The 12,901-nt window shown below is 45.0% G+C and overlaps 1 protein-coding gene across 3 annotated transcripts in view; it reads right to left on the bottom strand.

Moving 5' to 3' along the window:
* Nucleotides 1-12,521, bottom strand: part of PIP4K2C (phosphatidylinositol-5-phosphate 4-kinase type 2 gamma) — a 35,035-nt gene extending 22,514 nt beyond the window's left edge. The window contains exons 1-4 of one of the 3 annotated variants that reach the window (XM_082208695.1): nt 9,187-9,320; nt 8,210-8,304; nt 3,064-3,161; nt 161-257 (exon numbers count right to left, since the gene is read on the bottom strand). In XM_082208695.1, coding sequence (XP_082064821.1) covers nt 161-257; nt 3,064-3,128 — 162 coding nt within the window. In that variant the 5' untranslated portion in view covers nt 3,129-3,161; nt 8,210-8,304; nt 9,187-9,320. Of the gene's footprint in view, nt 1-160; nt 258-3,063; nt 3,162-7,922; nt 8,008-8,209; nt 8,305-9,186; nt 9,321-12,333 lie in introns of those variants that run through there. The other 2 variants (XM_082208694.1, XM_082208696.1) reach the window with 2 other exon arrangements.
* Between the last annotated feature and the right edge of the window lie 380 nt (nt 12,522-12,901).

Here is a 12,901-nt window from a genome sequence, read left to right as displayed (position 1 = left end):
AAGGAGTTCCACAACAAGGGTGCCTTGGGCAAGAAGGCTTTCAAGAAGTCCAGTACATGACAGCAGTAAGGGGGTCGGAGGCAGAGATACTGCATGCACACTACAGCTGAGTACCTAAAGTTTTGTGCAGGCTTGTAAGAGTCTGAAGTGTAAGACATACCTGATAATCCTGGTCATCAATGCTGAAACGTTCGCGAAGATTGCGGAAGACCTGTGGGCAGTATTCCTTGAATTTGAAATGGCTGGGCAGGTTTTCTCTGCAAGAGTCGGGTGACAGAGTTAGCTGCTACTCCAAAACGCGGACTGCACATGCAGCAGGGTGAGCGGGAGGAGGGAGGTGAACTAGAGCTGGGGGTGGGGGGAATCACATTTCTGAATGCACCTCCATGAAAAAACCAAAACAAAAAAGCCTCCCCACTTGAACACAAAAATAAGAACCTAGCACATCAGTGAAGACTACAGCCCAGCCTATTCACTCCCTGTTGCGCTAGTTTCTACTTTCAGGGTGGGTTTTGGTTTCAGCAAATAAAGAAGCATGATGAAGTTTGATTCTACCCACCTTGCAGCAGTCTGAAGTGGTACAGCCCAGACCATCACCTCAGGCTCTGCTATGTTTGTGGTCCAGGCCTTACCTTCTCCTGCTGTAGATGGGACCAGCTCTCCATCAGAAGCAACCCATTACAACCCAATCTTATACATAACCAAGCTCCTTCTGCTTCTTTACCAGTAGGCCAGTTTTTCTGACAAGTGAGCAAGGCCTAGTAATAGCTACCAAGTCAATCTGGGCATTATCTCAGTAATCTGCGACCCAAGCCCCATAATCCCCTGCCCATTAGTATCCTCTACCACAGGGTGTAATCCTCCATTATTATGCAAATGGTCTCATGACCAGACAGGCAGAACAATCTTCCTTTAATACTAAGCATTAAATACCAGGCAGAGGGGACAGCGTGTGAGAGGGAAATGATTTTTTTGTCCAGCTTTGCACGCGCTATTCAATTTTTTTGTACTTTTCCTGGAGGAAGGTTCAAATCAGGCAATTGCTGGCCTTTCTGGAGTGCTACAACAGAAGTGGGTAACCTGTGGCCACATGCAGCTCCGAACATCTTCTGACACCACCCCATCCTTCCATCCCATCAGAGGTCCTACCTTCCTCCTGAATTTCCATAGCTTTAAAAGCTGTTTCCCCACCCTCACCCCTCTCTTCCTGTGTGGATTCAGAATAAAAGGGGCCATATATTATTTGATAGAAATAAACTGATGTGTTTAACAAATCTTTTTTCCTGGTATCAAAGCTTGGGAAAAAGACGTTTTCTTCTTGGTTTCTGCTCTCTCTGTGTGTGGTCACACTAGTCAGAAAAGTCAGAAAAGAATTATTTTCACATGCTTTCTAGAGCAGTAGCTGCAATGGTCTGCTGAATTAAAAACAATAATATCTGTAAGTTATTTGAGAGTAAACTTTTCAAACCAGGTGGGGCTTACTACTCTTCCCAAGAGTAGGCTGGCAGGGGACTGGAAATTCTGAGCAAAGGTAAAGATGGAAGAAGGGCAGCCGTCATTCAGGTTCAATAATCCATAACATTTTTGGAGTGCCCTCCATCCATCGCTAACCTGCAGTCCCCGACCAGTTATCCTGAAGGTATGAGGCCCTTAACAGAAAACACTTGCCCTCCCCTGTGGCACAGTCATAGGATAACTAGACACCTACACTGTCACCCATGTGCAGGCTATGCTCTTAAAACGAGAGTGTTGCTAATAGCTGACTTATGGTGAGAGTTGGAGGGGGCTATATAATAATACAGTGGTGCCTCGCAAGACGAAATTAATTCATTCCGCAAGTTTTTTCTTCTTGCGAGTTTTTCGTCTTGCAAAGCACGGTTTCCCATAGGAATGCACTGAAAATCAATCAATGCGTTCCTATGGAGACCGTCCGGGGACAGAGGGGAAGCGCCGCGCGCCTTCCCCTCTGTCCCCGGACCTGTTTAAAGCAAGGGGCGGCGAGGAAAAGATTGCTTCTCCCCGTTGCCTGCCCCGCAATCTCCGGGGACAGAGGGGAAGGCGCGCGCGCCTTCCCCTCTGTTCCCGGACCTGTTTTAAAGCAAGGGAAGGGGCAGCGGGGAGAATCGCTTCTCCCCGTTGCCGCCCCTTGGTTCAAAAGGGGGGGAGAGAGGGGAAGGCGCACGCGCCTTCTCCTCTGTCCCCGGAGATTGCAGGGCTGGCAACGGGGAGAAGCGATCTTCTCCCCGCTGCCCCTTGCTTCAAAAGAGGTCCGGGGACAGCGGGGAAGACGCGCTGCGCTTCCCCGCTATCCCCGGAGCTTGCGGGGCAAGCTTCGTTTTGCGAAGCAAGCCCATAGGGAAATGCGTCTTGCGAAACGGCTAAGAAAACGAAAAACTCCTTCGTCTAGCGAGTTTTTCGTCTTCCGAGGCGTTCGTCTTGCGGGGTACCACTGTAATAATAATAATAATAATAATAATAATAATTTATTATTTATACCCCACCCATCTGGCTGGGTTTCCCCAGCCGCTCTGGGCGGCTTCCAACAAAACACTAAAATACAATAACCTATGTTAGCTTCCCCTATATTATAGCATGTGCACTCGGAGGAACTATGTCCCTAGGATACAGCATCTGCAGTCTTTTCTCACAGATGCCTGAGGGAAGCCCACAAGCAAGAGTCGAGTACTACAGCTCTCTCCTGCTCATGATCCCAAGCAACAGGTATACAGTGGTGCCTCGCAAGACGAAATTAATCCGTTCCGCGAGTCTCTTCGTCTAGCGGTTTAGCATCTGCAGTCTTTTCTCACAGATGCCTGAGGGAAGCCCACAAGCAAGAGTTGAGCACTACAGCTCCCTCCTGCTCATGATCCCAAGCAACAGGTATATAGAGGTATACTGCCTCTGATAGTGGAGGTAATACATAGCCATCATGGCTGAAGATCCCAAGCCTAATACCTTGCATTTCCAGTTAATGGATCTCAAGCAGCAGGGGTGGAATCTGAAGTTGGGCTAGGAAGACTATGTGCCTTTCTGCTCCTAGACATATGCACCACCGGTCCTCACCTGTTGAAGAGATGATTGTTCACCTTTATTTTAGAATTCGCTTTGAAGTCATCAGGGAGCAGCATCACTGGTTGGGGAACTTGACTCAGTTCATTGATCTAAAGAAGGAAAGCAAATGTGAAGCCACTGGCTTCTCTTCTACGAAGCAGCACATGTCAGGAGAATGTAATAGCACCAAGGCAAGGCCTTGAGAGGAGAGTTCTTGTCTACCAAGACCCCCGGAGGAAGTGACATCCGGCCGAATGCCATGCCATTTGCAACCTAAGACTTGGGCACTAAAGCTATGCTGTTAGTTTCTCCAAGCACAGGCTTCCTCAAACTCGGCCCTCCAGATGTTTTGAGACTACAATTCCCATCATCCCTGACCAGTGGTCCTGCTAGCTAGGGATCATGGGAGTTGTAGGCCAGAAACATCTGGAGGGCCGAGTTTGAGGAAGCCTGTCAAAGCATATCAGCAGGATGGACCTTTGGCAAAGGGCCATGGCTCAGGGGTACCAGCACACCTGCTTTGCACACAGCAGGTCTCAGATTCAATCTCTGGCACTTCCAGGCACAGGTGGGAAAGATCCTGGTCTGAAATCCTGGAGAACTGCTACGAGTTGGCATAGGCAGTCCTGAGCTTGACTAACCAGTGGCCTGGCGCACTGCAAGGCATCTTTCTAAGGCAGCTTCATGCGGTCCTAGCGTGGCGTACAACCAACTATAAATTAAGTTCAAAGTTGCACCAAGAACCTGTGAAAATGTATACAGTACATACTTACATGAAGAGCATTCAAGAACATTTGGGTTATCAACAAAGTTAATACAGCAGTTCAGACAGGATTAGCCTAGGAAGACTAAGCTAGAGATTCATAGCAGGGAACCGCCATCAAGACAATGGGCTTCAGATGGAGACAACCAAGGAGGAAGGTTATGGTGAGGATTAAGAGCGCTGAAGAAAATATTGCTTTAGTCCAGGGGGTCAAATAGTCACAAAATAGGTTGCCTCAAAGCATGGGAAAGGAAGACTGTAGGGTTGAAAAATGGATTTTCTTGTATATGCATAATTTTTACCTGGGATTTACTCCAAGCCACCATCAAAAGAAATATCATACCTATCTCCAGTGCTATTTTTCTAGAAAAATAGGTGCTGGAACTCACCACGAACACCTCTCTTGTTCTCTTCAAATGGCAATGGCACCCACCTGAGAGGTGCGGGAACCGAGTTCTGGCTAAAAAAAAGCCCTGCCTACCTCCATGGAATGGCCTGTAAAAATCACATATTCAGCACCTGTCAGGGCCATCATGGCACAAAACATGGACCCTTGGAACAAACCCACGTGCTATAGTGGCTGCAATAAGTGCTGGATAGCTGGGGGGAGGTTACAATGCAAGCCACAGAAACCAATGGCAGGTTCAATTTGATGGTGGTTTGGAGGAGATGCCTTAAAAAAGTCTTAAGGATCCATGGTTTTTTTGCCATCACTGACCCCACCCTGCTGCCCTGAGGTCACCCTTTGCCCATACATCTATCTTTCTGTTCCTCACAAGCCCATCCACCACAGCTCACAGTTTCCTTTGTTCTAGATAGCATTTAGAAGGGATGTCCAATCAGAAGGGTAGAGGGCGTGTTTCAAACGTTATGCCCACATTCATCACCCCAAGTACCAGCATCTCTCAGGAAGTTTCCCCCCACATTGTGCTCCTCCAGTGAGTTTTCCTTAGGGGCACCTAGCTTGCCACTGCAGGAGACAGAATCCCAGGCTAGGAAGACCTTTTGGCTGACCCAGCAAGGCAGTTTTTAGGGATCTGTCACTAACTCAGGAGCTATGGCCAAAGTGGACTGTCAATTCTTGTTCATGGCATTATCCCAGAATAAAAACTCTGTGATAACAGTCTGGAGTTAATCACCTCTGAAACTTGATTATGAGAACGAGTCCAAAGAGAAGCATCAAACTGATTGTTGTGTAGGCTTCCACATTTAGAAGAGTGGATCTCCCACAGGGAGTTTCTTTCAAGCACCCTCCAGTTCACAAGCCAGGAAAAACATGGAAAATGTACCAGCAGCCTGGGCTGCTACAAAAGATCAGGACGTGATCTGTATTAATATGATCATGGAGAGATGAGTGAAGGTGACTTATCGGCATACATATCTGGGCCTGGCCTCTGTGGGAGAGACTGTTTGCTGGCAAGGGAGATGGCAATACTGAGGGGCGAGCCTGAATTTCAGTCGCCACAGGCCTTTCTCCTGCAGCGGAAGCTGCAGTGCTGAGGTAACTTTAAAACCAGTCCTAAGCTGAAGTGATAAGTATGAGTTGACCGGCTGCTAGCATCCAGCATGTCTTGTTTGGGGGGGGGGGGCTGTGATACCTGCTTTGCTGGGGATTGTGTATTATGGAATGAAGTGTGGACTACGTGGAACTGGCGGAAATGACTGGCAGAATCCGAGACCAGGGAGAAGAGTCGGTGGAAGAAGATTGGAAAAAATTTAAAGTATACTTACAGGAACATTGTAAAATTAATGAGTGTTAGAAGGATGCTGGAATGAAGTTATATGGTTTTAGTAGAAATGCAACAAAGAATTAAGTAAAAGCTGATTGATAACGGGTTAAAACGAAAAATTTAAGGTTAGACCGTTAAGATTAATTATAGAAAAAAAATTGAGAAAGATGGGAAGAATTTGCTGAATGAGTGAATTGAACTAGAATACAAAAAAAAGGGAGGTGTGAGGAGGTCGATGAAACAAGTAAAGGAAAGGTAAAGATATAGAATATTGGATGCGTGTTTTAGCTTTTTTTCTTTTCTTTGTTTCTTTTTTGCTGCATTGTTGTGTTGTTTTTCTTTTTTCTTTTTTCTTGTTGTCCTTTTCTCTTTTTTCTGTAATTTCTAAACTTTTAATAAATATCATTTTAAATAAAAAATTATGGAATGAAGTGTTCAAGTCTGCAACACGTATAAATTACACAAATCAAGCAAATTTGCTCAATCTCTTGTTTTGTAAATTTAAACCGCAAAAAAATGGTAAAAAAATAAAAACAAAACAAAAATGTTCTGTCTTTGCCAGTGAGAGAGAGAGGGGAAAAGGTAAGAAAAAAAAGTCTGTTGGAGGACATGGAAGCTCTGCACTTGGCCACAGGAAGACTTGGCTGGCTTCTGTTATTTCCACAGGCATCACCTACACATTTTCAAGAATGTAATTGCAACCATAGGGTCTAGAAACTTGTCTTTACAAATAATAAAAGTTAGATATTCAGGAAGTTGAATCCCACTGGATTCTGCATGTTCTCTGTGCTGCCCCAGAATCACAGCATACAGACTGCATAGGCAAAGTCAGTGGGTACATAATACACATGGATGACTGAGTAGAGAGAACCAAATAGTAGGTATCATATACTGACTAATGCTGAATATGGTGTGAGGACCCTGCATACATAGCACCAAAGAGGGAGCAGTTGTGGTCCTCCAGATGTTGATGTTGGGCTTCAACTCCCAGCACCCTCAGGCACCATGGGCAAGGGTGATGGAGTTCGTCCATATTCCTGATCCCTGCAGTACACTATTCCTCATGAATTTATTCCACTTCCACTTCACTTTCCCTCCAAAGAGTTCATAGCTGTTTACATACAGTTCCCATGCAGTCTCCCATCAAAATACCTAAAAGGGCCTGACCTACTTGGCTTCAAAACCGCAGAACTGCGTCATGTGCCTTTGGACTAGACTCAAATTGAGAGCACTCCAGTTATTGTCAGCCACCAACAGAACCAATGGAGTCCAGCAGCTTTTCCTTACTTCAGGTTTCTGGGAAAGATCAAAGTTATTTATCGGGCCTACCGGAATGAACCAATCTTGGATATATCCTTTGTGGGGGAAAAACTGCAAGACTCAATATGCTTCAGAGTAAACAGTAACTGCAGCAAAATAATCAGGCAAATTATTTGCACAAGGTTGTGGCACCTGCCCTGTGGAACATCCTCCCATCAGATGTTAAGGAAATAAACAACTATCTGACTTTTAGAAGACATCTGAAGGCAGCTCTGTTTAGGGAAGTTTTTAATGTTTGATGTATTTTTACTATTCTGCTGGGAGCCGCCCAGAGTGGCTGGGGAAACCCAGCCAGATGGGCGGGGTATAAATATCATTACAGTCGTACCTTGGTTTTCAAACACCTTAGTTCTCGAACATTTTGGCTCCCGAATGCTGCAAATCTGAAAGTGATTGTTCCCATTTGCAAACTATTTTTGGAAGTTTCAGTGGCTTCCGATTTGTGGTAGGAGCGTCCTGCAGCCAATCAGCAGCTGCGCTTTGGTTTCCGAATGTTTTGGAAGTTGAATGGACTTCTTGAACAGATTCTGTTTGACTTCCAAGGTACGACTGTACATTATTATTATTATTATTATTATTATTATTATTATTATTATTATTATACCCACAAACGCTATTCTGCACATGCAGTCATTTAGTTTGAGAGCAGAGATGGTGAACTGAGGTCAGGAGGCAATGCCTTGCTAATGCCAGTGAACCCAGTGTGATCCAAGGGCAAAGACTGCTTCAGTTTCCTTTCTCAAACAGTAAGAAAAATCACCACTTGCTTCGTAAGGCTGTTGCGAGGAAGAAAGAGAGAGATTGGGACTGTACGATGCTATGCATATTTAAACTGTTCCATACATAATTATCAAGTTTTTCTGGTATCATTCCCAACACTGAATGAGGGTCAGAACAGTCAATGCTTCTAAAGGAGTTAATGCAGCTTGCAATTTAGTAAGCCAGTTCTAAAATGGAAACTATCTCCCATCAACATTAATAGCCATACAGAAGAAGACTGCACACACAGAGTTAAGAGGTTAGAATGATCTGGAAACGCCTAAGCCAAGATATATTACCAGAAAGTTTCCATCCAGGCCAAGTGAAAAGGACCCAAGACACGCAAGGCAGACTTAACTTCACCAATTCTATTTTATCTCGTTTCTTAAAAGAGAGAAGGGGAGGGAACACGAGCCACACAGCATATTATTTTTAGGCACAAATACAAGCTTTGCAATCACACTTTGGAAGCACTGAAGGGCAAAACGGAAGGAAGCAAACTGGCTTTTTGTTCATCAAGAGGCTTATGCTTGCGGCAGTCAAGACAGTTTGCAAGGCAGAAGGGCATGCTATGAAGCCCACATACCAGCTGCCTCCTTCGTTCCGGAATCTGAATTATCCTGGTGTTGTGCCATAGAGCTCATATGCTCCGCCCTCCCCCAATACTTTGGGGTCATAAAACTGTTGGAATCAGAGGGAAAGGGTCAGTTGAGCTTAGGGAGGGAAAAGAAAGGAATGCAGCCAGACAGCTTAAAACCTGTGCAAGCATCTCACAAAGAGATGCCACTATTGTTCTACAGAAAACACACTTCAGGCCTACAGGTGTTGGTTAATTCCCTTCACCTCCAAGGTCTGGGGAGTGACGTTATTTTGGAGCTGAAAAATGAAGCCAGGCTCGTCACAGAGGATGTTGCAGAGTGTGCTACAGGAACTGCAGGTTCCACTCATGATGCTTTAATACATTTATCATAGCACTGCACTATTGACACTTTTGCAGTGCCCAAAATCAGGTTCCTATGAGCCAAGGAAAGGAGTCCCTCAATCCCAGTTTGTTAATATGAGAGCACACCAGGACATTCATGGCCCAACTGACCTGGTCAGTCCATCACATGTGCATTCTAACTGTGGAAACAGAAGCCAACACCAAGAATCTACATGTAGCGTACTTGGCGCAAATCTCCATATTCATAGCCACAAATCCTCTTCTTAAAGAGAAAGTAAGTAAATTTTGATTGAGCCATACTTGGACATGTAAAGTTCATTCTATACCTTCCCCTATTAACTCAGACGAAGAAAAGAACCTAGATGCAAGTTCGCAGGAGACTTCAGCAAGGGATTTCAGTAAAGAACAGGAAACACCACACTTCAAGGGATTACATGGAAGATGCCTCCCAATGGGACCAAAACAAGGCTAAATAGTATTGGTGAACCCCTTGTCACAAGGAATATGAAAATAATGGTGCTGAAGAGCAAGATGCTGACTACCATCCTGAATTTTAGACTATATGTAGTCACCTGGGAAGTACTGCCTTAACAAAGGCATGGCACTCTGGAAAGCCTTACCTGTTGACCTTGAGAAGTCCACAACAATAATCATTTTGGAAAGCTGTGCTGTGAGAACAGTTTCAGGTGGCTTGTGGACAGGCAGCATTATTCAGCTGTAGGAATCTTTTACTGCTGGTGTTATATAACATATAGCAGTATGTTGTATAGAATGCGTCATCTGAATTGCCTTTCAGGAGTTTCAGGTTGGGTGTGCATATGTGTGTTTTATTCTGTCACAGTTGATGACGCACTTTTAACATGCAAGCCAGCTTGGATGATTTTTTTAATCAAAAAGACAGCATGTAATCATTCTAAAGTAAAAATTGAAAAGATATCTGACAAAAAGGACAAAGGCGAGAGAAATCAGTAGCAGCACAATCCTACAAGCGTTTTCTTGAAAATAAGTCCCACTGTGTTTAGTGAAGCTTATGCCCAATTAAGTGTGAATAACAGTTTTGCTGTTCCGTCTACTATCTAAAAATAATCTTTGCCAGAAGCTTTGGGTGCATGAGAGGGAGCCTAACTGGCCAATCAATCTTCAGCCAGTCAGAGTCCTGTAAAAAATCCCCAATATGGTGAGAGGGTTTATATAATCTCAACTGACATCACAAACACTCTCAACAAAGCTTCTATGGGGTTGAGAAAGCATACCACTCACTAATGAAAAGGACTAGCACAGGATACTGGTAGCAGGTCAAGAGCAAAAACACAGAATAAAAACAGCAAGAATGGAGGATGGAAAGAGGATTCCACAAGGCAACAGTTCAGCTATTAGCCCCAACACATCTCCGCTGTTCATGCCTCCCAGTCCCACAAGGGAGACTAAAAGGTAAATGTTAAGAGAATAGATGACCAACCATAGAATTGGGTGCAACAATGATTGTGGGGAAACGGGGAAGGCAATCTTCAGGTACTTCAGTACAGATACCTAACAATGACAGCAAAAAACTATGCAGGTCCCAGTAGAAGAAGTGTATTTGTCCAGTAACAATGGCAGGATAGTCAATGTTGAGTAACTGATGACATTTCAGCATCTCTGTCTCTTTGATGATTCCCCAAACTACCGTCTCAATAAATGAGAGTCTGATGGAGAGAAGGGCACTGTTTGGTAAGAGATGAAAACTAAGAAGTGCTGATATCAACCAGAAATAGCCTAAGTGGTGCCCTCCAGATATTGTGAACCACAACTCCCATCAACCCCAGTTAGCATCACCAACAGTCAGGGACCATGGGAACTGTAGTCCACAGCATCTGGAGGGCACCACATTAGCTATCGCTTTATAGAGCCACAGAATCATAGAGTTGGAAGGGACTCAGGGGGTCCAACGCCCTGCAAGAATCAAATGAAAAAGCAAGAAAGTGAAGGGGATGGGTATTTGGAGAATGAAAAGTGACATTTTGAGAAGTAATCCATCTATTTCTTTGTTCATTCATTTCTGTTCACTGGTGAAAATCCTTTAATGCAAAATTCCAAGATTATGATCTCAATTGGAGGGAAATATTTTTTGATGTCAGGTTCACCCAGAGAGTTCCTTGAGAGCCAATCTGCAGGTACATGACTGAAAGAGTAATATTTTGCACACTCACTGAGAAGCAGGCTCCACTGTGTTCAGTGGGGCTTACTGCTCGGTTAAGTGTGTTTAGAATACCTGGGTATTCATTTATTTACGGTATATCTGTATACTGCTTTTCACCTGAAGATCACAGGCTGGTTCACAACATAGAAATACAAATTGAAGACACAAAACACATAATCAAACCAAAACAAACCAAGGTACCTGTTTGATCTCAAGAAGGTCCCACAGCAGCTACCTGACTGCTTTCCAAAACTCCACCTGCTAGTCCCAGGCAGAAGGAAATTATCACCGAGCAACAGATGAATACGGGAAAGTTTCAGATCTGGTTACCAGAAGACTGCTACCTGCAACTACACTCTTCCAACTGAAGAAATGTTCTCTTTTTCTACTGCAAGGCTAAAGTGGTCAGCACACCTGTCTCTCCTCCATATTTCGAAGCAGCACATGGGCTATTCACAGGCATGTAAGAAGGGTGAGCCTTGCAGTAAATAAGGGAAATCTCCCTGAAACTATGGCAGATAGGATACCTGTCCGATGTATGGTTGAGATTCTGTCTTAGCCACCCTAGTATCAGGTGGGCAGTCCTCATCCTCAGATTTGGAAGCAAGGGACAAGACAGAAAAGGGGAAAGAGATGAATGTGTTGGTTCACCCCTTCAGTGTCAACACAATGATTGCTTCAGCCTAGCCTTCAAGAGCAGTGTCCCCAGAGAACATGGAGAAATAAGTTTAATATCAAGATTTGACCAATGTACTTATTGATGCTGTTTATTTGCCTTTGAAATGCTTCGTTTTCAAGCAAATACTACACTTCCCTAACACGCATTCAAAACAGTTCACAACAGCTGAGGAAGTGCCTACATTAATGTAAAGCCAATATAAACTGTAACAAAGCAGAAATTATTGCTAGCCAGTGTATTCACACAGTGAATAATTCTTAGCACCAGGTATTGGGGAAGATTAACTGAAAAGAGAAGAGGGGCAGCTACTATAAGCTATTATATCTTGAAGAATGGTGACGGTGAAGTGATAAAAAGAAAGAGAGGTAACAAGTGGTGGTGGGAAGGAATGTGTTGGATACCAAAGTTGCCAAATACCTCTGGATCAGGATAATGCTTTATGTGCATGTGATGAAGGGGATTCTGGCCGGTGAAAGCATGTGCCATAACAACGTCTTATGGTCTGTAAGGAGTTTGGGGCTTGTTGTTTTGCTACAGAGAGATTAAGCATGTAAATAATAATAATTTGTATGCTGTCCTTCATCCAAAGATCCCATGGTGGATCACAATAGAAAAATGCAAATTACTGCAATTCAGGACAGTTTTGTGAATGGATCCTAAACAAGAACCTTCCTTCCTTCTCCCACCTACCAGGAGTAGATCTCGCCCCGCCCCAACTCAGTAGCTGCCCGCCACATACATGGGTCAAGGGTAGAATTGGAAGGGATTCCGACGGTCATCTAGCCCAACCCCCTTGCAATGCAGGAACCTTTCACCCAACGTGGGGCTCGAACTCACAACCCTGAATGACGAGTCCCGCGCTCTACCCACTGAGCCATCCCAACCTGGGGTCTGACCGGGAGGCGTTACCTGGTGGTTGATCCCCCAGCCCAGCACGCCCAGCAGAGGGTCGGCTGACCGCAGCACCTTCACACGCTGCGGCACGAAGTGCTTCTTCTTGGTCTTGGTGCGGGTCCCCGGCCCCACCGAGGCTGCCATCCCCGGGCGCCGCCGCTGCCAGCCTCGCCCGCTCAGCCGCCCTGCCCGCCGCTCGCTCAGCCTCGCCGCCGGCAACGGAAGCGGCGATCAGCTGGTGCCGCCGCCACGTGACCCCAAGGGAGGGAGGGAAGGAAGTCGGCCGGGGCAGAGAGGGAATGCGCGGAGTGACGCACAGAGGGAGGAGGGAGAATGACCGGCACTTCCGGTAACAGATGAATCATAGGTAGAATGATAGAGTTCATTATAGATGCAAGAATCTCAGCTAGACCATCCAGCCTCTGCTGAGAAACCTTCCCAGGAATCTGTTCTGCTGCCGGACAGCTCCGAGTGACAGAAAGTTTTTCCTGATATTTATTATTATTTTTTAAAAAATGATATTTATTAAAACAAAAGAATTTTTTAAAATTACACACACAAAAAGACAAAATTCCAAAAAAGA

The sequence above is a fragment of the Podarcis vaucheri genome (genome assembly GCF_965113315.1).
Source record: "Podarcis vaucheri genome assembly, chromosome: 2".
Classification (NCBI taxonomy): domain Eukaryota; kingdom Metazoa; phylum Chordata; class Lepidosauria; order Squamata; family Lacertidae; genus Podarcis; species Podarcis vaucheri.
Note: the sequence above shows the minus strand (reverse complement) of the source record. Positions and strands in the feature narration are given on the sequence as shown.